Source organism: Coturnix japonica, unplaced genomic scaffold, assembly GCF_054131305.1.
Source record: "Coturnix japonica strain WE unplaced genomic scaffold, WE-NBRP24 Scf045, whole genome shotgun sequence".
Lineage (NCBI taxonomy): Eukaryota > Metazoa > Chordata > Aves > Galliformes > Phasianidae > Coturnix > Coturnix japonica.
Window position 1 is genome coordinate 590,775 of NW_028188948.1, and position 27,549 is coordinate 618,323.

General features: G+C 40.9%; 1 protein-coding gene and 1 long non-coding RNA gene across 3 annotated transcripts in view; one reads left to right on the forward strand and one right to left on the reverse strand.

Moving 5' to 3' along the window:
* The window catches only part of LOC146752416 (cytosolic carboxypeptidase 4-like), a 356,854-nt gene that overhangs the window by 213,320 nt on the left and 115,985 nt on the right, over positions 1 to 27,549 (forward strand). For both annotated transcript variants that reach the window (XM_085531855.1, XM_085531853.1), the window contains exon 6: positions 26,637 to 26,803. In XM_085531855.1, coding sequence (XP_085387981.1) covers positions 26,637 to 26,803 — 167 coding nt within the window. The remainder of the gene's footprint in view (positions 1 to 26,636; positions 26,804 to 27,549) is intronic.
* LOC146752417 (uncharacterized) lies at positions 18,712 to 25,866 on the reverse strand. Its single transcript, XR_014940623.1, has 3 exons — positions 25,478 to 25,866; positions 25,216 to 25,307; positions 18,712 to 24,065 (listed from the first exon to the last, which is right to left on the reverse strand). It is a non-coding gene; the product is annotated as an uncharacterized LOC146752417 (long non-coding RNA).

Genomic DNA, 27,549 nt, shown 5'->3' on the forward strand with positions numbered 1-27,549 from the left:
TGTATTAACTCCCTCACTGGACCTATTGCCCTCCAGGTTTGTATTACTGTCCTCCTTTTGCAGGATTTTGTTGAGCCATCTTGTCTTATTTGGTTTGCAGAATACTGAATATAAGGCTGTGCCATAGAAAGCTCTATTCAGTACAATCGGGAGCAAATATTGGCCCAAAAGAATCAAATCTGCACTGACGCATATGGATATTCTCCTAAGTTTCTTCAGTGTGATTCATTTTTAAACTGGCATAGCTCTTTGTTTTACCATATCCTATTGTACTACACTTTATTCTTCTTGATTCTTGGCTGACTAGTTAAGACGCCTGTAGTAACGTACTGCACTGGGATGTTCAGATTACTAACTGTATTCACCATCCTACGAGTTTGATGTATTTTGAGCCATGTATACATTTGCGTTCCAAAACAGATATAGTAGAAACATGGCAAATCTCAAAACTCAGCTCCGTGCTCTCTCAGTACATGTGGTGTTGGAAAGGCATTTTCCTTGACATGTTGTGCCTGGTAGAGGAGATGAAGTACTGATGTAAATAGACTTCAGCTTCTTGCTTCAAAGGGATACACGCAACAAGGAGTAACAAATGAGTTTTTAAATTATTCCAGATATTTTGACAGTACCCTTTGAAGGAGATTTTACTGGTGACATGGATCCCTTTTTGAAGAAAGTCTTTGGGAGAGTCAAGAGAAAAAATTAATTCTGTCCAGTCTAATGCTTCTGAATGAGGGGAATTGAATGCCCCAACTTTTATTATCCGACTTGATGAGAGGGAAAAGCCATCCATTTGCAGAGATGATGGAATCAGGGAGAGCAGCACCGAGCAGAGTGGCCATACGTTCATAAGAAATTGTTGATAGTTGTTCAAAACACCTTTGAAAGGAGGATTTGGGGAATTTCAGGAACGCTCTTCCATAGAACCCATCTTCATGTTGGAAAAGTTTTTCTTCTTTTGAGTCCAACTACTCAATTCACTGAACTGGTAAAGCAAGCTAGAGGTGAGGAAAAACTGATGTTGTTTTGTTGGTTGGTTGGTTGGTTTGATTTGATTTTGCTTGCATTCTCTCCAGTCATTTACAGTAGGAGAAATTAGAGGTAAAATTGTGCCTGATGTAACGGCAGCAATTGGCAGGTGGAGCCTGGCCAGAGTAACTGTCAAAAGTCTTGGCCTGTCTAACAATTAGAAGCCTCCATCTCTACAAAACTCACCCCAGATAAATTGTGAGAGTGAATGTCCCTGAAGGTTCTGTGAGCCATCTTCGTGTGAGCGAGGATGTGACATTAGTCATGTAACGTGTGTTCCACAAATCATGTGCCATCTTGCTGAAGTCTGTCTCGTTCTGTTTAGAAGGTTAATAAATTGCATTTTTTTGTTTTTCCTATGCTATACTGGCATAAAACCAAGATAACTTTCTTGTTAGATAAGAGCCAATAGTTTGTATTTCGGAGATGGAAGTACTTAAATGCTGAGGGATAAAAGGACGGAGCTGCTGATAAACGGGTAGCAGAACTGGATGAAAAGCTCTGCATCCTGGCCCCTTATACAGTAACTGCAGAGATGAGAGTCTAATAAATGGGAAGAGCTGCCATTATCCATCCCCTGTAACCTGGCTAGCATTTACTGAATTATTTTATACAAGTAATGAACCAGTGAATTGCCGTGAAAGTGTGGCAGAAATAAAGCAGTATGCCAAGATGAAAGCCTTTCCTCTTGCTACTCTTTCAGAGGTGGACTGCTCTGGTTTGACCCATTTCTGTCCAAAATAACCAAATTGTTACTAATACATCATTTGTCCCTGAAATTGCAGTTCTGTTTCTTTATAGTTATCTATAGGCAATGAAAGATTTTCTTTATCTTCCTTATTATTGCGTATCACATATTATATTTCTGTGGAATTTTTATGTATGCCTTATTCATAAGCAGTTTATTACAGTCGATAGTCAGAAATTGGGTTGTTTTGAGGGAGTTTGCAGTCGCATAACGTTGTCTTACTGGCATACAGAAGCAATGATATTCTTGTATATCATTCTTGTAATTGGATGCCTAGTGCACAAACTTGCAAATAATTTTAATTTGGACTCATGCCAGTATTCAGGCACCAACAGAAATGGTTGCAGCAATGTTCTTGCCACAGAGCGTATTTGATAAGTACTTGCAGAAGGGAAATGAAAAGAGATGGAGTTTATTCTGGGCTTTCTGATGAGCATTCCAGTAAATTGTTTACATCATCTTTGAAATCTGAGGCTTTTCCTATTTCTGGTTTCCATTGTCTCCCACGTTTTACACTTTTCCTAAGTATGAGTAAGTTTCACAAGCATCCAGAAGTTTCTATCCAAAAAATCATCTCTAAAACGTGCAACTAGTGAACCCTCTGAGGCCTGGGCACGTCATTCAAAAGCAGATGCTAAGAAATATAGAAGAATGTTTTTTTGTTTTTTTTTTTTCTAAATAGTTCTGCTTCCAGTTCTGGTCCAAAGTGATTCAAATTGGAAGCAGCTGTAATTGTAAGAGAAGTATAAGAGAAAAACAAATAGTTATCTTGTAGTAATCTAAGGAGTGAAGGATTAAATTAAGGTTTTCTGCTCATTGTGTTTTCTTTAGTTGTTGCCCATTGCAAACGTTTGCATCCTGTTTTCCGTATTTTCATGCTCCTTTTGTGCCCACCAATCCTTTTCAGTAAATTGTGATTCAGTTTTCAAGATATTCTAATGGTACCTTTTAGTCTTGACGATTTCACTTAATGCAACGATATAAAGGTTAATGGCATTTAGGAAATGAGCAAAGGCACATGGGAAAGAGCAAACCAACCAGGAGACGGTGAGCATTCATCTTCCTTGGATGGCCAGAGCAACATAATGATTAGTCTGCAAGCACAGCACCAGGGCTTGTGGCTTGCAGCCACAAACCTGTATTTTCTGGTCCTCTTAGGCTGGATTGAGTCAGATGAGCAAAGTCTTGGATGAGAACTCTCCACGGACTTGGCAGAAAAAATGAGTGTTATATCCTAACTCGGATTTTGTTGATATAAACAAAAGGAGAAATGTATATGGCCTTGAACTACAGAGAAATGAAAAATCAGCTGACTTCTCAGCCTTTTGGAACCAATTTCAAAGCTGATCAAATAGGATCTCGACTTCTCCAACTCCTAAATAAACAGAGTAGCACAATCTGAGCCCTTTGGAAGTAATAGCATCTTAAATCAGTTCCTTTGTCTCTGTTGTTGATAGATTATCGAGGGCTGTCTGTCAGTGTAACTGGAGAACAGGTTCCCTCCCTTGTTGTGGTTTGTAATTGCTTTGTGTTTTGTTGTTAGTGGTGTTTTTTAGGTTTTGTTGTTTTTTTTTTCTTCAGCACAACAGAAAGTAATGATGGGATGAGGTCATTGTAGATCTGACTTTGCAGAGTTGGAAGCATCTAGTTCTGTGGAGGTACACTAGACATGGATGTATTTGGAACAGCAAAGCAGAGCCATCATGTGCTCCCCTCTTTCTCTCAACTCTTTTCCACTACTGTATATAATCGATCAGTTGCTGTAGCTCTGATGTTTACCACTTCTGTTTGGGGCTTAGTCTTAAAGGGCTTGTTCCAACAAATCCCTGCGTTTCTTTCCTTTTACTTGCAAATGATGTGAGCATCTCCTAGTTAGCAGCTGGTTTATTTGTTAAACCAAGGAACACAGCAGATTCTGTGGGACCCAGGAAAGGAAAACAGATGTTACCTTGATTCTGTACATTTCTGAATGCTGATATTTCTCTTTTTTCCCCTTCCAATATACCATAAACAGCTGATACCTGTTTTGTTTGTTTGTTTTCTCCCTCAACTACTTCTAAACCTTTCTAGATGCTTGGTTGCAGCCCAGTCTTCCCATACTCTTGGGAAGAAAGGTGGTAGTAGGTACAGATTGGAAAGAGTTATCGAGCTGCTTCCCTAGAAGCTTTTTTTTTTATTTCCCTAGGAAATAAAAAGCCAGACTACATGGAATCAGAAATGCAAGTATTCAGTCATACCCATTTTCTGGGAGTTGTGGATGGGATTAGATTGAAGATTCCCAGGTGCTGACATTGCAAACCCAGACAACTTAGATGTTAGAATCAAAAAATTCATTTGCAATTAATTAATTTATGGTTGCATGGAAAAGATGCTGCACTTTGGATGAAATGTTACTCTTTCTGAAGCCCACTGAATAGTTCTGAACGGTGCAGCCTTGAATATAAGTGGGATTTAAGTCTGCTAATGAAAAGAACTCTTGGGAAGGATGTGAGACAGAAAAGCAAAATTCCTAATGAAAACTATCTGTAGTATTCTGGCAGTGTCTCTTTAAAAGTCTAAATATCATTGCACATCATCCTTTCAAGTTTTCAGTGGAATTACAGCGGCTAGGTTTTTGATTTCTGATGTCTCTCTTGCTTGTTAATCTGGTCCCATGTGGATTTATTGTACAAATCTATTTGGCAGCTGAAAATTGCCCTTTGATGAAGCTCATAGTCTAATCATGAACTCCTCAGGCATGGCAAATAAGAATGGGAGGTTGCAAAAGCACAGGCTAGAGGAGCCACGTTTGTCTTTTACTCTGCATGGATTTTAGAAGCATCTAAATTTCAAAGTCTTTTATACACAGGATTTTCTGCGAAGATTGATTTTTACCCCTCTTAGCATCATAACATTTGCCATGCTGGATCAGACCATTGGTCCATATGATCAGGTATCCTGTCTCATACAGTGTTTGGTTCCTCGTGGCTCCTAAGAGAACAAAACCAGGCTGTAGTGCAACTGATTCAATTACACTAAGACATGGAAAAGAAGAAATAATCCTACCGGCCCACCTGACCTGCCTCCTTTCTGCTTCATATGCTGCAGCATGAGGCCTGATTATTTCGAGGGTGTGGTAATGATAATGAGCAACTTTCTCTGTTGATAATTATGGCACTTTTCTGTCCCCTTTCGTAATATTTTCCCACACGGGATTTCCTGCAGCAGTGAACTCCACTAGTTCATACTAGTGATATTAGTGGTATTGGATATGCTGTCCAATATTGAATGTAAACTATATATTGAAATTTAATCTCACTTCCTCCTCCATTCTGTCCCTCCACTGATTTCTGCACTGTACTTCTCACAGCTGCTGTAGCTCCCAGGTTCTTTAATCTGCTGTTCTCTGCCACATCCACTGTTGTCTTTATTCATGGATGATCCAATCGTAGGTCCCTTGGTCTTGTCAAAAAGAAATCAAACTAACTCTATTCATTCTTGCCAACTTTGAAATCTGTAGGTGCATCCTTTCTTCTTCTTTTTTTTTCTCATCCAGTTCTTGTCTCTTTGGTCTTTCCTTTTTTATGTTCCCAATTGAGATTTATATTTTTTTTTCATATGTGCTAAGCTCCTGTACTGATAGCATTGTCTTTCCTCTTTCCCTTCTTCCACAACACTTATTTCAGCTTATGGTCCCAGAAAGAACCATCAGCTCTTCTGGTTTTGACCTCCTATACTACATAGGCAGCTTTGTACCAAACCCTCGTGTTTGTGTAAGATTTTTCATAGAAGAAAGAATTCAGACTGGATTTGAGAGCATCACATGATTGGAAATCCATCTGGTCCCCTGATATTTTGTTCCAGGGATCAGAAAGTGCTAAATATTATTTCCTTGTACGAATTTGAATTCGTCTGCCTGCTATTTTCAGATGTACTCTAGTTTTTTCTCTGTTGGTTTAAAGAGAGATTTAGTAACTTGCAGGTTCTTCTCTTAAAAATACTTACAATGCAACCAAGTTACCTTTCTGTTTTGATAATTAATTAAAACAGGCTGAATTCTATAATAGTTTGTATGAGAATGTGCAGGTAAGTACCTCTGAATTAGCTAAAGGAGCAAGTGGAAAGTCCTGTGCTAAACCACATTAAGCCACATGTCAACACTCTGAAGCAGAATTAAGGTGGCCTTAATTAAATTTGGCTTAACTCATTTCCAAAGTAAATTAAACCAAACTGAATTGCAAACACTTTAATTCTGAATAACGGAGGAGAAATATGTGTTTCTGAATGTGATAAACTTACAGATGAAAGAGGTTGCTTGTGCTGGGTAATCTATGAGGCAGAGAAGGCAATATGTTTAGACATGATATTTCTGGAGCTTCATGGCTTATCTTTAGGTAAGAGGCTCTGTTGTATACCACATATGGATGACAAAGAGAAACCTGCTATATTCTAATTTTTGTCCAAGGAAGAAATTTTTGATGCATGTGATGCCAGATGGTGGCTATCTGCAAGTGAAGATGCATGGTCAGAAAAGAGAAATTACAGCACACAGCCTATGGAAATGCAGACATTAGGGACAATTAAAAAGTGATTCACATACATACTATAAGTGGGGACAGATGAGAGGTGAACGAGCTGAAGACAGTAGAGATCAAAGAAGTTGTTGGCTACTCATAGTTGTGAGAGAAGGAGAATTTGGAGACATCCAAGTGCTGATGTTTTGCAGTATTTCTTTTACTCTCAGACACTCAAGACAGGCAGCTTCTGGAGTATAGAATATTAATCTTTGATGAATAGCTGCTGAAGTGAGACAAGGAATCGTTAAAATATTTTCAACCAAGTAATTATCATAAGCGAGTTCCACTTAGAAAAATGGACAAAGGAATAAACAAGTGTAAGTGTGATTTGGCGTCACACTTTCTTCTTAAAGCAAACAAATATGATACCAAGAGGAGCTTAGATGATGCATGTGGAAATGAGTGCAGTTGTGTGTCATGGGATACGTACGGTTCTTGGTGAAAAGGAAAGATGTATTATTGTTATTATCTAACAACTTTTTAGAGCTGAAATTGAGAGAAGGAAGAAAAGATGGAAAGGTAATGGTTGTGTAAATGATGGATAAACCGAACTGCTTTCCAGTGGTCATAGAGGAGAGTGGTCATAGAGACTTCTGTCTAGGTGTTATGTACCTGAGATTTTGTGTAGGCAGCAGTAAATTCTATTACAGATTCCGAACATTACAGATGATTATTTTCTAGTACAAAAGATGTTGTATCCAATATAGCTCTATTCTGGACCACACTATGATAGGAAAGGGTGAAATAATCTTCGGTGTGAGAGTTGGTGGTTACCTAGACACCAGTGATCATGACCCAATTACGTTTAATAAGGGCAGAGCGCATCATTTCTATTAACATGTGTTCATGTATGTTTTTCCCTTAATATGGGATAATAGTCCAGGACTGAGGATGTATTATAAATAAAGCAGACCACAAGAGGAAGAAAAAAAAGATTACGGAGGTATTATAAATTTTAAAACCAATGTTTTTAAAATAGATTCTGTTACATATCCCAAAAAAAGCTTAATCAAGAATTGAGAACACATTTAGTTAAAACCCATCTTGGTATAATAGTAAAGAGAAGGTGATAATTAGAGCATAGAGGACAGTGAATCATAACACTGATGAAGAATCTATGTAATAGATGGATTGTCAAGAGGTGGATTTCACTTCTTTTAGTCTGTTTCCTTTTTGCCAGTACTAATTGTTTACTAGAGATTCTGACAGATACGAGTAAACAGTGGTAGAGGCCATTTACCTAATCATGATCAAGATATTCTGAGGTGAAAAATGCATAGGTTAATTCTCTGTGAACAAAAGAAAAAGGGGAAAAAGGGTATCAGCCAAAGTAATGTAGGAATTAGATGTGGGAAGCTAAGAAAGTAACTGAAAATTCATGGCAATTGCTACTAAAGACAGTAAAAAAGAATTCAATGCAATGACTGGAAAAGAAAAAGCTATTCTTCTTATGACGTCTGATCAGAAATGTAACCTAAAACCCAAGGAGTTCTTTCTGAGAAGAGCCGCCTGAAGCCTGGTGTACTTCACAATTAAGTTCTGCCTTGGATTAAATAAGTTTTTCCCAAAGTATTCCTAACCAAATCTCTTACTGCGTGCCACCTCTTCTTGGCTATTGCGAAAAGTTTCCTTTGGTGGTGCTGGAAGTAGCAGGTGAACTTACACAAGAATATTGAATCAGAGATTCACTCAGAAACAAAATGAGAAAGGCGATTTTCAATGAGTTTGAAAACGATATTGCAAATGAGTCTGTGAGAGGAGTACAGCTACATACAATGGGAATAAAAAGCCCTGAAACACTGTCCATTTTGCAGTAGCTTATTCCTGGTAGAGATGACTTCTTTTACTAAGTAGGGTTTTAAGTATGTGTATGTTTTTGCCACATGATCAGAAGGACGGTTAGCATCTCAGTGGGAAGTATTCCTTTAAAAGCTGATGGCCAGCAGGCTACAAGTGGAAAGACTTGTTCTGACTTGGAGATAAATATAAAATGCTGTTAGCTTGTGAGGGAGCTGAGAATTGAATTAAGTAGTTTATTTGATTTGAAATGCTAATTCTGTGTGAAAACAATGGAGGACCAGCACTTGTTAAGATATTTCCTCTGCCGCTTTCTTTTTCTGTTATATTATGCCTTCAATTCCATTGTATTATTGTCTGTCTTGTGTTCTTTTTCCCAGCATTGAGAAGTAATAGAGTTGGATCTGACTTGTCATCTGGGTTGGGGAGAATGGGCTGTACAGCCATGTTGTGATGGCCCAGGGCATGCATGCATGCATCGCCAATTGGCAGTGATGGGAAAAAGGGAGACAGCTCTGTAACGCAGCATAAACACGCTTGAGCAACACAATACCTTGCTCACAACCTTCAGATGTCCTGCACCTGGGTGAACAGGCACCTAAAGTCAACACCGTGGCCAATACTACTGCTTTCCACCAAAGATGAAAGCACTGGATGAGCTATGTGATGGGCTTTATGTTCCCTGCAGTCTGATGGCGCATAGGAAGTTTGCAGCAGGCAGCTGGACACCATTTTCCCAGTGACCTTTTGCGAGCAGCCCTCTTGTCTTTTCTAGTGAGGGAGAATGAAGTAAATGGAGTCTGAAAACAGCTCAGACTGGCTCTGAAATAGTGACCGAAAGGTCGCTTTTCTGATCAAGCCATTGTCTTTGGTGATTGGAAGGGCTTCCAGAGGTCAAAGTGCTGAAGTTTTTCTAAATCAGGAATGCTTTCATGAGCCCCCGTGTGCACTGAAATGGCTGGAATTTCTGCTGGTTCATCAGTTGTAGGTAAATGTATTACATAGGCTGAATATCTGCAGCAAGCTACAGCACTGGTTCTGTGGTTTCATGTATTTGATCATCCCTCGCTCACATCAAATCCTTTAATTTGTGAAGCCTGATGTATGATTATGCTGGGGAGTGATATTAAATGTCAGCTTTGAAAATGGGCCTTGTCACGACTAATACGAAATTCACTCCTGTTGTTAATTTAATGAGATAGAGTGACATGCATCATACATTTATTAAATGACCATAATTATATTTATATTAATGCCAATCTCTGCCCAGGAGAGATTCAGGCCTGGCGTAATGGGACGTGTTCATAATGCAGAAGATCTCTGAATATAGATACAGTGAGAAACTCAGGACTGTAAAACCAAGGCCATGTTGTAGGCTGAGACCGAGTAGCTCTGAGATGCTTGGACAGCATTTTGGGTGGGTGAGGCTGTGAGCTTTGATGGAGGTACATGATTAGAGCTCGTGTCAGACCAACAGCTTTTTGGTTATTCCACATGCTGCAGGATTGGTTGAAATTCATTGAGGTATTGACTTGCTCTTAAATGTAATGCATTTGTATGTTCATTCCCTTTAAAAGGTCAACGAAGCAACTTGACAATTTTTAAAGGTAGCCTGCTGTGTCTGAAGTATATTTAGTTTCATGCTGTCTTCTCTGCAGGATATGATATCGAGTTGTTCTGGTGTTATACCGAGCATGTTGTGCATCGTTATGTAGACAAGATCATTGCTCAGACCTAGGAAACAAATAAGAATTGAATTTTTTTTCCGAATCTTTTTTTTTGTACAATTATGTTGTTTTAGGAAAATGGCCCTCGGTTATTGCTCTGGTTTCTTCTATCTGGTTGCATCAATTTCCTGGGAATAAACCAGATTTCTGGGACAGCGGCAGCTCTGCTTGTTGCAGGAGGCAAGAGCAGCCACTACTGAATTCAGTAGCTCCTGTCTGTTGCTTATGCTGATAGTGTCCACTTCTCCTACGCTGCATACTGATGTGTCCCCTGTCTTCACTCTTCTTGTCTGTCACTATAAACAGAGGGGAACAAAGTTGACAGTGTTGGATTGAAGGGCTGTAAGTGGTTATTGATTCCCAGCCTTCTCGCATGCATAGAGGTAGGGTATGTGTTAGAATACAGACACGAGCACACAAGTGGCAATGGCATGTTACTGCCACTGAGTTATGGGATGTGCATAATTGTTCTTTTCAATGCAGTAGCTAGGGGAACATCTGTATGCACACTAGAGGATGTGTTTGTGTGCTGCACTTGGAAGAAGTTGTGCCCAAAGATGTTTGTATGCATGCATTTATTTCTGGTTTTAGGCAGAACACAAAAGGTGTGCAACTGACATGCATATTTATTGCTTTAAATACATGTCTGTATTTTGTGCATCTATGCATAGCACATGTGGCTACCTTAAGGTCTATATTTTCTACGTACAGCTAGAATTATGTTGTGCTGTGTGTCATTCCTCTGTCGTATGACACTGTTTCATGGCTGTCAGTGGAAAGAGAAAAAGGAAGGGATGCATAACTCACCCTTTTGGCCAAACCATTCTTGCAAAGCACTTGTGGGAGCCTGGATTATCTCGTGAAGGGGAAAGGAAGTTCATTTCTAAATGAAAACTGAAAAGAAAAGGTACACAGCAATGATGAAGTTCAGGTTTCATTAGCTTTTGATGTCTGTTCACAGGAAAAAAATCATGTTTCCTTGGTGACCTTTTAATAAATGCAAAGCTAGGTGGGAAATCTGTCCTTCAGTTCCTTTGCATTTGTAACTAATTAAAGGTGTGGAGTGTGGTGTATAGGATTGCAATGAAGCCTGATGTCAGGCAGCACACTCGCAGTGCTGGGGTCTATGGATGTGTGCCTTGCTGTCCTGTGGGCTTCCACGTGCAGAGGAGATGGATGTCTTCTAAGGCTGTTTCGCATCTCCTCTTCTAGCTGAGATTGGAGCAGAAGGGTAAGGTGGGCTCCTCACACTGCGCAGCTCAGTTCTTATATGTATTGACACAAAGGGTGCTAAGGTGGTGGAAAGCAAAACAAAGCAGGCAATTGCTGTCAGTACAGGCTGTCTAAGCTGGTGTGACCTACTGCATTGTAAAGTGAGGGGAAGTGCCTTATTCCTTGTAAAGTATTTTCACTTCTGTTCATCCAGTGTTCATCAAGGTGTTGGAAGGAACGCAGCACATGTTCCTTGACTCTTCTACAGCTTTTTAGTAATATCTTTCTCAGCGTAGGTGTTGCAGAAATTAAACCAATCTGGTTACGTTTTGTGGCATAGGAAGACAGGATAAGCAAGGTTTGCCACAGCAGTGGGTGTTAGAGAAGCTGCTGACAGAAAGCAGAAAAGATAACAGACAGAAGTCAAGTCAGCTTCCATTTAAATACCTTCAACCTCTTGATTCAGAGATACAGTGTGTAAATGGTGAATTGTTTGTCATGTTTTTGATACTCACTGCTTCTGGACAGACATTTGATCTCAGGGTATTCAGGTAACGTTTTAGTGTCTGCCCTTAGTTGGTGTAGCATGAATGATGTCTTCTGTGAATTCATTGGTAGAGAGGAGGAGGAATATTAGCAGAATTTTCTGTGTCTTTTTGGAATAATCTTTAGTGATGCTCTCTGGAAGAGAAAACCTTAGATTTCTGAGTCTGTGTGAAAACATTCAGAGATGAGGGACAGCCCAAAGAGGTGTTGGTTTCATACTGATAAGATCTGGTGTGTTACATGCTGACATGCATCATAAGAATGAGTAGCACCTGACACTTCTGGGCTCACTCCAGATATATAAATGCAGTCCACTTAAGGCCAGGTTGCCTTTGCTTGAGATTCTGACTGGTTGGAATAAATGGGAGTGAAATTTTGTTTATTTCATGTACATTTAATAACACACATTTCAATCCCCAAGGTGCTTCATCAAGTACCCTACTCTTCTCAGTCAGTTCCCCTGATTTCACATGAGGATGTACAGCTGTGATAAGCTGAACTGAATGTGAGGTCTCATAACTCTACAATTTAAACAGTAAGAAGCTTCCAGAAAGGCCAAATCAGTCACTGAAGACCTTCTTTTTAAGACAACCAGAGCAGTCCCAATACAAATCATGTTTTACCCATATTATTTCTGTGTCCGTGTTACAGAGACTTGGCACAAGCCCCAAATACATCTCATTTATATATACACGCTTGACATTAACTGGAAGGGGGAGACTGTGGAAGTGGAGAAAAGACTCATAAAACCTTTAATTCTTGCAATGGCACGTTGGCACTTTTGTGTGCCACAGCTCAGCTACTTGTTGTATAGAGAGAACTCAGCCTATAGGACTGTGTAGGATTTGCATCCTGTTTAGAGGGGAAAGCCAGCAGCAGAGTGCATGGAGAGTACATGCCTATGGTTTTTGAATTACACATTAAATGAGTGTTTGTTCCGCTGGGCTGGGTTTGTGCAGTTAGTATTCATGGGTGCAAACTACAGACTGTGGAAGACTACAATATAAACATGAATGTGGATACACGTGGGTGTGGAAGACAGTCCAATGCATGTTCAAGTGTGCACCAGTGTGTCTGATGAACGTGTAACTTTAATTGTGTCTTTATGGATGGTTGTTGTTTGTTGTAATGCTAGAGTCTTAGAAATGTGTCCCTGTACATCTGTGATCATGTAAATGTGTGTGTATGCACAGATCTATATAAATGCCTGATGAGAAGTGCTCAGGGTTTCCAAGTAGGAGATAACACAGTGTACCAAAATCAGCAGGAAACTCCAGTGCATTCACATTCAGCCATCATTTTGTTCTAAGAAAATGGGGATTTTCCTTCATGAAAGAAGAGGCACAAGTGCAAAAGGGCTTTTGTGGCACTGACTGTGCAGCTGATTGTCAATCTGAGACGGAGGACTTTCCATACGTGCCTTTTTCTTTCACTTACCCTCACAGATGTGACCTCTGGAAAGAAAAGCTAATAAAGCCTTTTTCCCCCCACAGAGAAACACACATAAGAGCTTGGCAGAAACTGCCATTTCTTCAAAGTCATGTCTAACAATTTTTCCACCAGCACCAGCTCTTCCTTTTAGTCTCTGAAAAGAAGGCTTGCCAGTAAAAGTCCAGAAATAACTTCTCTCACTAGAACCCGTGTTTGCCAACAATAGCTAAGGAAAGGGAATCTATTTTTGTATCTGGATTGTAGTGTGAGATAGTTCTGGTGGCCTAATCTAATTGTGGTTTAGGATGTTGTAATCTCTGTATTGAGGTATATGGGAGAAAAATAGTATGTGTGCCTCTTCTGAGAAAAGAATTAGGGTCAGTGCTAGCAGTAGGAGAAATTGAGATAATACCAGATAGTCTCTGTTTGGCAGCCAAGGCCAAGTCTCACTGTCTCCAAGCAAGGTAAGCAGACCAGGCTTCTGAAGAGTACTTGGATTCAGCCACGAGTCCACATTATTAGGCAAGTCCATGGTAGTGTAGCAGATCCAAAGTGAAAACACACGTTAGTAATTCAGGGTGATGTTTGTGGGATCAAACAGCTCAGAAACCACTTGGCAGGTCCACAGTGACAAGGTGATGCTGGGAAGTCAGTTCTGTGAGTCAGAGTCTCACCATAGGGTACACCATATACACACCATAGGGTGTGCTCAGGTAAAAGCATGTAAGCATTGCTACAGGAGCTACAGACCTGCAGTTTTACAGCAGAGCCCTAAGCTGAAGTGGGGCTCTTAGAATAGGTAGAGGGTATGGGTAAAGGCCCCAGGCGGGTCTGGCTGAGGACCTTTATGGCCTGTTAGTGCTTTCAGAGCTCTGAAAGAATGATTCATTTCACCATCAGAGTATCATGTCTGGGTTGTCTCTGTTCTGTATCAGAACTGTGGAACAGCTGCTAAAAATAAACCTTAGAAAATCTATTCCAGACTTTATACGAGACCCTGTCTGTGTTGAGCAGGAGATCTGGGGTTCATTCAGACAAGTATCTGAAAACCTCACAACCAGCTGGGTGTACTCAACATGTGTGTTAGCTGTTCTGAGTTTTGTAACTTAAGCTATTAATTTAAGGCTTCTGTTCACTCTGACTAGCTAAGATCCTGACAGGGACTTTAATTCACGGGCATAAAGCTCTGACAGTCTCTGCTTCTAACTGCCATAATGGACAAACTTGATGGGCAAATGCGTTTGTTATTTTTCTTAGGAGACAAAAACTGATTCAGGTATTCAGTTGCTGTGATAATAGCTATTCTAATAGAAGCAGACGTCTCCTAGTGTTGTTTCTATCTCTTGCCAATCTTGAGCTTCACCACTCTCCTGAATGTGTAGCTTTTTAGTCCTTCTATTTACTGAAGGTCTGTAGTTGTACACTGCCTTTCTGAGAGAGCTCAGATTCCACTTGTCTGTCCCTAGTGGGCAGGATAGAAGGTACTCCCCTCCCATATGTTCAGGGGCACAACTGCATCTGCAGAGCTTTGAGGTTCTTTGCAGAGAGTAGTGCTTGCTAGTTACTCTAGAAGCTGCAGGTGACCCAAAACACTGAGCAAGGGACTCCACACTCTCTACGAGTGTGGGATTGGCAGCACATCTGCCTGATAGAAGGTCTTTATCTCACAAGAAAAGAGAGAAGAGGGAAGCAACTGCTGCCGTGATCTCTGCAGCTGCCTGTCATCCTGCCTGAGTGAGTTTGATGTGGTGCTGTTGCTTCTTTACAGAAAAAGACGCAAGTCCTGGGGGAATGTGTCTTAGTGTCCTGGGCAGCCTTAGCTGGTGGGGGCAACCAGCCCATGGCAGACAGTTGGAACTCTGTGATCTTTAAGGACCCTTCCAACCTAAGCTAAGAATCTATAATTCCACGATTCTTAGGGATTTGAGGAGTGATAGACAATTACTTGAATTACTAGGAACATGATGCATGGAACTGGCAAAATCAGTTCATTTGATACTATTTTCCTGCAGCTTTTTTTATGTAGGAAAGTACGAGGTCGGTGCAAGAAATCCTTAGCGTCCCTGTTCTCTGGGTGAAGTGTATTGAAGGGCTGAGCAGCCAACCATGGCTGAGGGCAGGAGGTGCTGGTAGTTTGGATTCTGCGACTAATACAGCTCTGGGGCTCATTGTTTTGGGACAAACACTTTTGAACACAGAGACTGTGCAGAGTCCATTAAGGATCACCAGCAGCATCAGAAGAAGATACAGAGGGGCTTGGAGAGGAGCAGAAGGCAGACTGAGTGAACGTGTGTAGTGAAGGGTAGTGAACCGAACCTGCTTTGGATGAACAAGAGGGAAGATTCCCTCCAGGTTACTGCCCAGTGGGAAATCAAAGAAATGAAGAAAATCACTCCGTGTTTCCTATTCAGCTCCTCATTCGGATCTGTTGTATTTTCCACTCCTCTGTGATTACGTCCGTGTCTCAGTCAGGTATTGTTTTCTGCTTGAGTTGGGAATGTTCCCTAAAGCTGTTCCGAGTGCGCAATACTCTCTCATTCTCTTTCCCAGGCCAATTTTGGAGTGAATTTTGGCAGATTACACAAGTGCAGAGTGTTTACTGTCCTGTCTTACATCATCATTTTCCCGTATCGTTTATTTTTCCTTTGACAGATTTTTAACACTGCCAGTCTAATATGCATCAGAGATTGTCGAGTATTACCATAATGCAGTGTATTGTGGGTAATCCCATGCAAATTGTTCTGTGGAAAGTCATGCTAAATTATCTTCTTGGGGGGAGAAAGAAAAAGGCTTTTGCTTTCATTTATTTTAACCGTTTGTTCTTTGGATTTCAGAGCAGCTGCCAGTGGCAATGATTTAGAACAGTTGTTTGACACTCGGCACCATGTGAGGCGATGCTCCTCCTCAAAAGACATGGTGCTAAATGCATGGCGTTGTGTACTGTGCTAGGTTTATTGTATACGTGTCTCCAGTGTTCACATTTAAAACGTTGGTAGGTTGTCTAAGGAAAAATCTGAGTGTATGTTGGGTTGGCACAGTGAAGGTAGGCATTGCCAATTTTTCCAGCTCCATTGTATGAACATATTGAGGAAATACCAGTTCTTGTGAGCCTGAAGTGCATCAGATGTCTCTTGGAAGAGGCAGATCTGATCATACACGCTCTTGTTTTCTTTTTTTCTTTATTATCAAGGTCATTTGCTTGTAAACTGGCTGCTTTGTTCTTTCTGAGGTCCATATTACTTCCCCAAACCGAGACAGTAATCCTCCTTCTGGATGGAACACTTGATTGTAGTAGAAATGATTGCAGTGTCACAAACAGAGGATTATCGTTTTAAGTGGAAATCATAAAAACAGGTTGAAAAAGACTTCTAAGAAAGAGGCAGCTTGTTCTTATGCAAATTTTCTCAGGTAGTACAGCTGCAAGATAAGAAGTCTTGAAAGCCTATAATCTGGAGTCAGCATCTTCTCTGTTAATACAGGTTTGCCTGCGTCACAATGTGAACGGTCAGTAGGTCTCCAAAGACTCAGAGAAACTTAGTTTATTCTTCTGAGGCCTACATGTCTTTCTCTTTTTGCATGATGCTCTGGAGGTTGAGGCATTACTCAGCTGCTGTGCATTTGCTTCTGGCTGGTCTCCTCTGAAAAAGACAAAGTGGAAATATTCATTGCAGAACAAGAGGAAATATAAGCTGCTTTTGTGTGAGTCACATCAGTTATCCCACTTGATAGAGATAGTTGCCTCCCCCTCACCCTACTTCTGTCTCTCTGATCTTGTTTCCCTTTCTTCAGTCTGTTCCTTACAGCCTTCAAACACCTGATTTCTTTTTCTCTTTCTTTCCAAAAGCACAGTAAGTGGAGAAGTTAAAGTAAGCCTTTGCTGGTGGGATTATAAGAGCAGTAAAGGCTTATAGGTGGTTTGAAGAAGTTTGTGTCTAATTGACACTCATCCTTGGTAAACAAGTCCAAACGTCTGAGCTCATGCTGCTGGTAGGTTCCTTGTGGGCAAGCAACAGGGGCTCATATCTGCTGTAATAATGTAGAATATTCAGTTTTGATCTCTGTTGTTTTTGTTTGCTGGTTCCTTTCTTTTGATACTAATCGTATTCTCAGCCAAAAGAGTGGTTTAAAAAAACCCCATCAGCCATCAGACTACTTGTACCAGCGGACATCTGGGTTGGCAATAAAGTGAGCCTTTGGACTCCGCAGACCTATAAATCCTGGTTAGCAGCTGGTGGCAACTGTTTCACCTGGAGGAACTTATCTTGATGTCTGGCATCTGGTTGTGTGGTCTGTATTCCCAAGACCCTTCACAGGATGTCCCTCCTAACCCAACCTTCTTGTAAAAAGATCATTCTTTCTCCCTGGGCCTTTTGGTAAAATACGTCTGTTAAGGTAACTTTCTGACATATTCAAGCTGCAAGAAGCATCCTGTATCAGAATAATTATGCTAACACCCATTAGAACACAGCCAACAAGCCCCTTCTTTGTACTCCCATCCTTCACCTTCAAAGGGAGCAGTTACCAGGCTGGATTCCTCACCAAACAGTGTGTCTCTTTCCTCTCTGATCTGAACTGGGCACGTATGCCTTTTGTGCTTTCCTGTGTATCCTTGGCTTGGGAAATCAATGGTTCCTTTGTTGCTTTAGAAGTGCTAATACAATGAATTCTGGAATTGTAGTTGCTTACTGTCACTGATCACTTGGAAGTGTGTTAGGTGGGGAAACCAGCTTTGGCAGCTGGCTGAAGATAACCAAAGAGAACTTGTGAAATGAAAAAAGATAGAAAATTGACATGAGGAATCCTTCATAATATAGGGGAAAAGGCGCAGTGTAAGGGGACAGCCATACAATATATGTGAAATTTGAGAAACGAGAAAGGAAGGCTCAGAGCTGCAGATGGCTCTGTGCCCTTACCTCTCACTCATGAGTCTCTTTATGAAGACGTGTTTAAAGTAAATGTTTAAGGAGACCAACAAAGAGAAGGTCTTGGGCTGATCTGTGAATATGTGCATGGCAATTTAACTGCAGGAGCTGGCGTGTGGCGTGGCCCAGGCAAGGGGACTGCCATCGGGTAGAAGTTTTGCTCTGGTGCCAATGGAAGCAGGAGTCAGAGGAAATGAGGGATTTAGTATAGAACAGACTTAGATCTGGAAAAAAGAAGCATGCTCCAAGGCATAATCAAAAGGCTCTGGAAGGAAACAGTGGACCCTCAGGACTGGAATAATAAGGAATTGTGAAGGCTGAGATTTGGATGCATGCTGGAGCTATTTAAGCTGTCCTGGGGCCACAGGCATGTTGGCAGAGCTGGTAGGCAGCCAGGACAGGCACAGAGCAGAATGCTGTGGGACCACTCTGGCTGTTTTATGCAGGAAGACAATGTCTGCACGTTATCTGTTGGTGTTATTTTATATTCAACCAAGGCTACAACACACAGAATCAGGTAAACCTCAGGTTTTACTGCTGTAAGAGTTATAAGGGAACAAAGGAACTGAAGATTCAAACTGGTAAAATCATTAATAATGGCCAGTGGGGTAGATAGCAGACATCTCAAACATGCTAAACAATGTGCTCATTCTGATTCCTTATGTTTTAAAATTTACTCCAGAGGTTGAGAACCACCAAAAAAAGAAAAAACCTACGAGAAACACAAGGGCAGGGAAGCACAGTGACTGAGTTATTTGCCTTGATGGCATGAGTGAAGGGAGATGCAGTATACAAAGTTTGTCATTTGTTAAGACTCATATTTAAGTGAGCAGCATTGGTGGACATCCTAGTTAAGTCAGAACTAAGGAGAAGAGAGTTTCCCTCACCCAAAAGAAATCCCAAAGGGATTGGAGTTTTGGGGTGAGGCACAAAAGGGTCATTTGTATAGTGAAAATCTACTTAAAAGTCTGGAAAAATAGGTGGGATGTATTAATCATCACTGGGGTGGGAAGAAATGGATAGTAAGGTGACTCCAGCTACCACTCTGTTTTGGTCTGTATTTCTTTAATGACTGAGAAATGAGGAGAACAGTAAAATGCTAAGATTTACTGTTTGCAGCTGATATGAATTATACAGTAGGAAGGAGGACAGCAAGACTGTGGTTACGGGAATGGAAGATAAAATACAGACGGTGGCGGGGTAAAGCATGTTTGAAGGAATAGTTTAAAGCATTCAAACACATGGTTGGGTTCTGAATTAGCTCTGACTGTTCAGGAAAACATAAGTAGCGATTAGAAAGACAGCTCAATAAAGATATCTGTGCCATGTGCAGCAGCAACAATAAAGAAGAAAGTGAGTAAGATGCTTGTGTATGTGAGAAAATGTAGGCTTGGAAGATGCTATAATATCCCTATAGACGTGAATGGTAGTACCTCCTTTGGACTGCTTTGTCTGTTATGAGTTATTTTCTTTGTAAGGCAAAAGAGATAATGAAAGGGGGGGCTAGAGGAAGCACACAGTGGCCTGGAAGGCAGATTCGATATGGGAGAGTATTAGTGATACTTGAGCTATTGAGAGAGAAAGGGAAAGAGTGCAGAGAGCTCAGCAGTAACACTCAGCACTGTGCTGGGGAGAGGCTTCACAGTGATGTGGATATTTGGTGGCAGCATAGCAGGAAGCAAACTCGCCACCCCATTAAATTCCACTCCATGTAACGTTGCTATCAGGCCAACATGCAGCTTTGCCGGTCTGCTTGTGTCTGTAATGTGCTAGCATGGGAACAGAGCACCAGAGATCCTGTGGGGCAGACAGCTATCAGGCTGGAGCATGCTGTGATGTCTGGGTCATGCTGTGCTGGCTTCTTTCTAAATGCACTCTAGTGCCTAAATCATTATGTTGGTGCAAAAGTGATACCATGATCCATCATGGGGTCTTATTTTGTATGGGGAAGAAAAGCGTACTAGTGTTGCTGTGTCATTTTGGTCAATACATATTTTCATCACCTCTGGGATGGGCAGAATGGCATATGTTTTATCAGAGTAAGAGGGAAAGGCTTCAAAGCTTTCTATATTGCAGATTATAGTATAGTGAATTTCAAAATAAAATCTACTTTGTAATTTCCCAGTAACTATAAATACTTGCTCTGCTTTAAAGCCACACAGAAAAATAACAAGGTGTTGTGTAACATAGAACAATATGGAGGGCATTTCATGAAAAGATACAATTGGTTCTTTATATAACACATAATTAACCAGGAGAACCTGATAGTGAATGACATTATGGAGACAAATACTGTACTAAGAATGTTCAAAACAGGTTAGACGCTTTCTGAATAGCATCTGTATTTACGTTAGCCAGAATAAACATCATAAATCCTTTTGTTGCCAAGCATGTGGTGATCACCAGCCAGGATTAGGAAGTTATTTAACTCCCACGGTGAAATATGGCCAAATGAGTTAAACTCATAGCTGAAAATGCTTGGGTGGGCCTGGAGTCTGCTCACTTTTCTGTATGCTGAAGTTATTCATACAAGCAGAGAAGTGGAAGTAGAGAGGGAGGAAAAGTGATCCAGGGATTAAACTGCCAATTTAGGACTTGCAAAAATTCAACTTCTTGCTTTCCCAGACTGCTTTTATGAGCTAATTCATTTGACACAGACTCTCAGATGTACTTAGAGCTCCACCTCACATTTAATCTTCAGGCACCTCAGGCTATAACCTGGCTGTGACTTGTTCCAGGTTCCATAGAGTTCACACAGCAGAAGGTGTACGAGTGAGAGAAAGCCGTGGGTAGACTACAGATGAATGTTGAAGGCACAGTCAGATGGGGTAACAGCAGTTAACCTGTTGCCAGTACTGGAACCTGCATTAAAGACAGAAATGTTCTTGAACAAAGCACTTGGTTGTCACCAGTGTAAAGTAGTTTTCTTTTCTTACACTGCCCCAGAATCACTGTATGACCTTGAACAGTTTCCCCATTTCTTCTTCTTGTCTGCCAAGTAGGAGAGTTAATTATCTGGAGCACTATTTGTTTTCTTTCAAGAATTAGCACTTATTTTTTCTATTTATTTTCTGTTTTGTTGTTGTTGTTGTTTTTCCTGACAAACAAACAATGACAACAACAAAAACATACTGACAATTCCCACTACTTTTGTTCTTTGCCCTCTGGACCTTCTTTATGGCTCATCTACGTTGGTTTTGCTTTCTATTTTTGTCCATCTTTTATTCCTGATTCAGCCACTTTTCACAGTTATGCCCCACATAAATGTATGCATTGGTCCCAGTGATACCCAAGAAGTGATCTGGCAAAACTGGACCTTCTGGTACCATGTACTACCTTCCATCTCAGGAAGCAATGCGAAAGAGGTGCACCAGCATCCAGCAAGTATGGAAGCATTCCATACCCAACCACTACTGCTCTGTGTGAGTGTGCAGTCTCTGGGGGAGGGTGATGAGAATATATCCCCATCTTTATGCTTACTTTGGTTGGCTATCTATGCTATCTGAATAAGTAGAACTTGACAACCAGTTTTACCATTTGCTAAATCCTCAGTTCTCTTACAAACAGGCCTTTCAGGCCTCTTTCTGCTCTCTGATCTGCTTTCCTCCATCCCTTGAACAATCTAGCCTGTAGCATCTTTAGCCAGGGAAAGAGTCCGTTTGAATGACAAATCAATAACCCATCTTGTGACGAAACAAAGAAGTTTGCTCAGTCCCAGCTGAATCAGAGCATCAGCTAAATTCAGCAGATTTTCAGGGAGGGTTGACAGCAAGCTGGGCCTTGTTTCCTCACCTAGTAGCCAAAGTACTGAGGAAAGCGAGGATGGGCATTCATAACGAAGCACACCTCTCCAACAGTGAGATGGGGATTGAGGTTTCCATTAGTTTTCCTCTTGTTATCATTCCTCCACATCAGCATCCACTGACCTCAACCACCCCTCCCTCTTTCTCATCCTTTTATCTCTCCAGTCCTTTTATCTTCTGTCTTTAACTCAACCCCTCTCATCTTTCTAGAAATTCAAGCTACCCAATTTTTTTTCTCCATCTTCAGCCTTTTCTGCTTGCTTAATCCCTTTGAAATCTTTTGGCCCAAATTTCTATCCCCTAAACTTTGTCTGTTTAGAATGTCATACCTACTGCTTAGGGATCTCTGGGCCATGAGAAAAACTGGCTTGTTCCCTACTGTCCTCATCTCAATAGCTGGTTCCCCATTGTGCATCAGCATGTTTTCTTTCACAGGGGTTTAAAGGACACTATCTTTTGGGGCTGGCCCAGGCTAAAATTTCATCTGCAGGCACCAAATGTTTCATTCAGCTGTGTGGTTTGTCCTGTGCAGCCTCGAAGTAGTTTCTATTAGTATTCCAATGGAGAGCTCACTGATGGAATTAGTGGGAAACCAGACTGCCAATTTATTTATACCCAGCCTTAGGGCATAACCATTGTGCATGTGTAAAGCTGTTGAGATGCAGAGTATACTCTGCATGTGTGTGTGTATGTGTTGACTGGAAGTAAGTTTGCAGGGAAAAATATTGCCTCAAGGATTGAACAGTGCCCAAAAGTGACCGTACTGTGTGCCAAAGATCCCTTTTCTCTGAACGCAAGAGAAAAATGATGGCTCTGAAATCTGTTGTCTACTTGTGTTTATTAATATCTTTCAACTCCAGTTTAACTGCAGCTCTTGTTACCCTGGTGGAGAGAGAAAATTCTAATTTAACTTCTGGAGTCCTTCCACCTTCAACAATATCTGTGTTATGAAACTATCGCTGCCTTTGGCTTGTGGGGTTGTTTAAAGCATATGAGTAATGAATAACGAAGTTTTCCCATTACATTGTCTCTTAGCCTGTGATGTGTTTTTAGGTAAATTGAGAGACGTTGGAAGCATTTAGTTGTGAATATATAGTTGATGCATCAGTGCTGAATGCGAATGAACTCTTTTTCCGGTATAATTTCATCAACTTTCATTAGGAGAATTTTTATTGCCATTATCTTGGCCAAATGATAAATCACGGAATAGCTTTCTTATTTTTCCCCCTCCTTCCGTGTTTCCTATTACTGTGACACAGTGTCATTTAGGAGATGCAGATGAACACCTCACTGCCCTGTTATGATAAAAACAGTTTGGGCAGAGAACAAATGTACTGGTTTAACTAGACCAAGAGCTAATAGGTAGTGTTCATTTAATTCATCTGATTAGCCATGTTGAGTTCCTCTGGAATGTTTCTTCCCACCAAATCATATATACAGATACATCCAGATATTAGAGCATGGTGATGTCTCTTACCATACTGTCTGCTGTGGTATGAAAAAATGAGAAGAGATTAGCAAATAATGTCTAGTTCCATTATTCTTTATAACAGCCAGGAAACTATAAACCTGTTATCCTTTAACATTATGTCTTCAAAAGACATGCATGAGGGGGCCCAGGGGACCAGTGGGCATATTTGTATTGCGCAGCAATGTGTGTATTGAGCCAATGCTGATCCAGACTGGCACTTTCATGTTATGAAGAGCAGAAACTATGCAAAGATATGAGCTGATCATCAAAGAAGAATACCTTTGTTAGCATATCCATGAGGCTAAACTAATTAAGACTGATGATCTTGTCTGCAGCTTTCTGGTACAGTTTTCTGATTCAGACTTTGCTTAGATTTTGCTGGCTTGGAAGACTGCACTGCACTCCGCTTCTCATACAGATGCCTCCAGAGGAGGATGGAGCCATGTAGGATTGTGATGGGGAAAGATAGGGTCTCTGAGAGTTCAGGACATTGCAGAGGACCTGATGGCAGGTAGAACAGCTTCCTCCTGCATGGTAGTGGCAAACGGGTTATATATTGTCACTGTGAGTAGAAACAATCCAGCTTGACTGCTGTGGAGCTTCTTAACCAAAATCAAAAGTTCACCACTTCTCTTTCTTTATCTCTTGTAGAATTTCAAGAATTTCAAGCAAGGCAGGAGGGGCTGGTTTCTACCCAGAGCACCAGCTCTTGGCACTGCTGGCAGATATCATTAATGCTGTTAGTTTGATGCATCAGTTCTGTCAGCATCTTCACTTTAATGGTAGTCACCAATGCAGCTCCAGCTCCTGCCTCTGCTGAGAGCTGAGGAAGAAGAGGGAGAGCATTGTCTGAGTTGGAAAATAAAAGACTGCCTGTGTTTGAAGTGAATTAAATGTGTTAACTTGTAATGTTCTAGCTGAGGTTTCCAGCTGTTATTCCCGAGCTGTCTGTTCTCGAAGCAATATGGGTCCATCATAAAGCAGCTAACTTCAGAGCATGAGCACTTACTGTCTGAGGCTTCTCAGGTGTATTATACTTTTATTATTATTATTTCTCTGTTCATAGTTTCCTAAGGCCTCTTCATATCCTGAATAAAACCCTGGGGAATTGTAAGCCCACAGGCTGAGTTTTAGCACTGTCACTATTCGCATCTCCTGGATTGATAGGTATTTAGTGTGCTGCCTGGATCCTGGAAACAGGACCCTAAGATACACCCCAGGGAAAGCCCCAAGATGTTCCTTGTATTTTTTACCCCTGAGAGAATAATTCCTTTGCTGTGGAAGTGACTTATTTTTGCTCAGAAATGTCACCATTTCCACCTGCCAATTGTAACTGCCACACTAAAATGTCTTCTGAAGTAAAATAATGGAAGTGAGGAATCTATGTAGAGCTGCTAGGCCCTCGTTGTTTTGTATTAATGACCATTGGTTCCTCTAAGCCTCTTCATCTATTTTCTTCCCATTATTAATAATTACTATAGTTCATTGCACCTGGCTCTTACTTAGCAAAGCTTGCAGTGATTAGGATGGGAGAAGAAATGGTGTTAGAGATTTGCTGACTGCTTTAAAGATATTTAAGAGACTTTCTGAGAGCAGAAGTCAGATCTCCAGAGTCCTTTGTCTACGCCTGGCAGGGAGGCTCTGTTTTCTCATATTGTTTGTGTGCTCTTCTAGGCACGTCCTCTGCTTATCTAGCTGTCCAACCACTCAGTATATGTACAAGCTCAAAATAATGCATTATTTGTTCATTATTCATTATTATAATTACCTATTCATATTTATTCATATAGTTTGAGAAAACAAGCAGAATTTCAATGTGGTTACTATAGGAAAATGTGTTTGTTATCAGATAGGGCTGCTTTAATGTTAGATTTTATTTGTACATGCTGGACTTGCTGGAGTTGAAGTGAAGGCATTCGCCTTGTAAGACATTTTGTGGCCTCTAACAAACATGAACCAAAAAAAAGCATTACAAGGGAGCTGTAGATGGTCACTTGGGAAGCCTCTTTTTTCCATCCACCTCCATGCTGTTGGCTCCCAATTTCTCTCAGCTGTGCAGAAGATCCTAGAGAAATTATAAGTGCAACCTTACATAGGAAACATAAACAAATTAAAGAAGGCAAAACAAAACTAACTACTAAGAAACAGGAGACTGGAGCTCAGCCCCCTGTTATCAGTTACTGGTATATTATATATATATAATATATAATATATATAATATATGGGCTCTGTTACCTGTAAGATGTGCAGTAACAAACACCGAGTGAAGGGTCAAGAGCAGGCCATGCTGGTGTGGAGCACACACTGTGCTTGTGGCTGGTGCCAGGGCTGTGAGCACGGACTTATGGCAGTTGCTAAGGAAACAGTCTTGGAAATGGGATTGGAGTTCTTGTCAGAAGGTTGGCTGCAGAAATGGTTTGTGCTTCAAAAGCACACGGGGCTGATACTGACAAAGGCTGCAATTGTTCAGCAATTGATTCAACCCCTGGTGTGATAGCATTAAGGAGTAACACATGATGTGATCACTAAATGCCAAAGATGAGGGATTTTGCAGTTTCTTTGGGTTATTTTCGGTGACTCTTTTGTGGTTTTGGAGGTTTTTTTTGGTCTCTTGCCATCTCACTGCTTGTGAGAAACTACCAGTAATTACACCGGATTACTCCTATGTAGGCCCTTGATGTGTTACTTTTTTGTTGGGTCTTTATTTTTTTAAGTAGTGAAAAAGCATGCACAGACAATTCAAAGTCAGGGCTCTTCCATGTGAGGATCCACAGCTTGAAGGAGTCCTCTTGGAAAGGTGATGTTGATAATCCCAGTCCTGTTTTTGCATTTCTTTGCCTGCACGTCCCTACTAGAGACATAGGCTTTTAATACACTGAGAAATTCCTCAGAGTTATTTGTTATTTTGCAATTACTTTGTAATTGATTTTCTTAAAAAGCAATTCATAACTTGTTAAAGATGTTCCCTCCTTCCCCTCTTCACTGTTTTTTCTCTAATCTCTGCCACTGTCCAGTATTTACAGTCATAAAACCTATTTGTTTCCCATTGCTTAGGGAGATGACGCTTCTAGAGAGAGAAAAAAGATGAGACCTAATGATTTGTAAGAGTGTATTTAGTCAGATCCTCTTGGGGTATGAGTCTAATTTGTACAGTGACAACTTCAGTGTAAGTAACCAGAGCAGTTACACTACTTGCCTCTGTTGCCTCTGTAAAATAGAAGCTATTTTAGAATAGATCCTGTAGAACAAATGCTATCATTGAATTCATGATTGACTGTATGGGAACCTGAATGAGGTGATACTGTAATACTAAGAGCTGTCCTTCTGAAAAACAGTCTCCCAACACCTGCGCTTTGTACACTCAGCAATGAAACTTCCTCCTTTTTTCCACCAGGGCCTGCAGCTGGGAACTCAAGAGCTGGAGGAGATGGGAAGCAAGTTTTGCCTTGCTCTGCTCATTCTGCACCTCAAATCCTTGCCCTGCAGCAAGAAGGTGATGGCTCAGGCAGCGCTACTCCTAGATCTGGAGGAAGAGATAACAATAACAGACCGGGCACAAAGGTCAGTGACAGTTTCCTTACAAATTTCATTTTCCTCTCAAAATATTACTTGAGCATATGGATGGCACTGTCTCAGTGAATTCATCAACAGGAAACTGAAGTTTCAGGTGATACTCTGTCCACCTCAGATCTCCTCTGTGGAGTCAATCTCCTACAGGGAAGATGTTCTCTAGGTGAAGGACTTTGATGGTATGATTTAGAAACAGTATGCCTGATTCTGCAAGGATTCGCACAGTCATTCCTCTTTTCCTCACAGCATTGTATCCTACAGACATATGAAGCATAGGTTTGTGATTTTTGGTGCGTGTGATGAAGTCATTATCCAAACAACCATATGGGAGGTGTTTTTTCCTAATTGCAAAATTCATTTCTTAGCTTCCTGTGTTCAATGGGATGTATGCAAGTGAGGTTGCCTCATATGTGGGGAATTTGGCTTGGGTAAAGGTCAGAATATGGGATGCTTCAGCTGTGATGAAGCAGAAATGTATGTGCTCTTTCTAAACCATGCTATTCCTAGTTCTACATGCAAGCACTTACTCTTGCAATATTGTTTTTCCAAGACAAATGGAGGAAAAAATAACTGAGTGATGTGATATGATTTGAAGTTCCCAGTGGGTTTGTTATCAAAGAGTGCTTCCAGCTTCATCAATGAAAAGCCAATTTTTTCTGTTGCAGAAATGCCCCCATAATTTACAGCAAACTTCCAGTCTTCCCCCTGCAGGAATACTTAACTGACATTCGCACCAC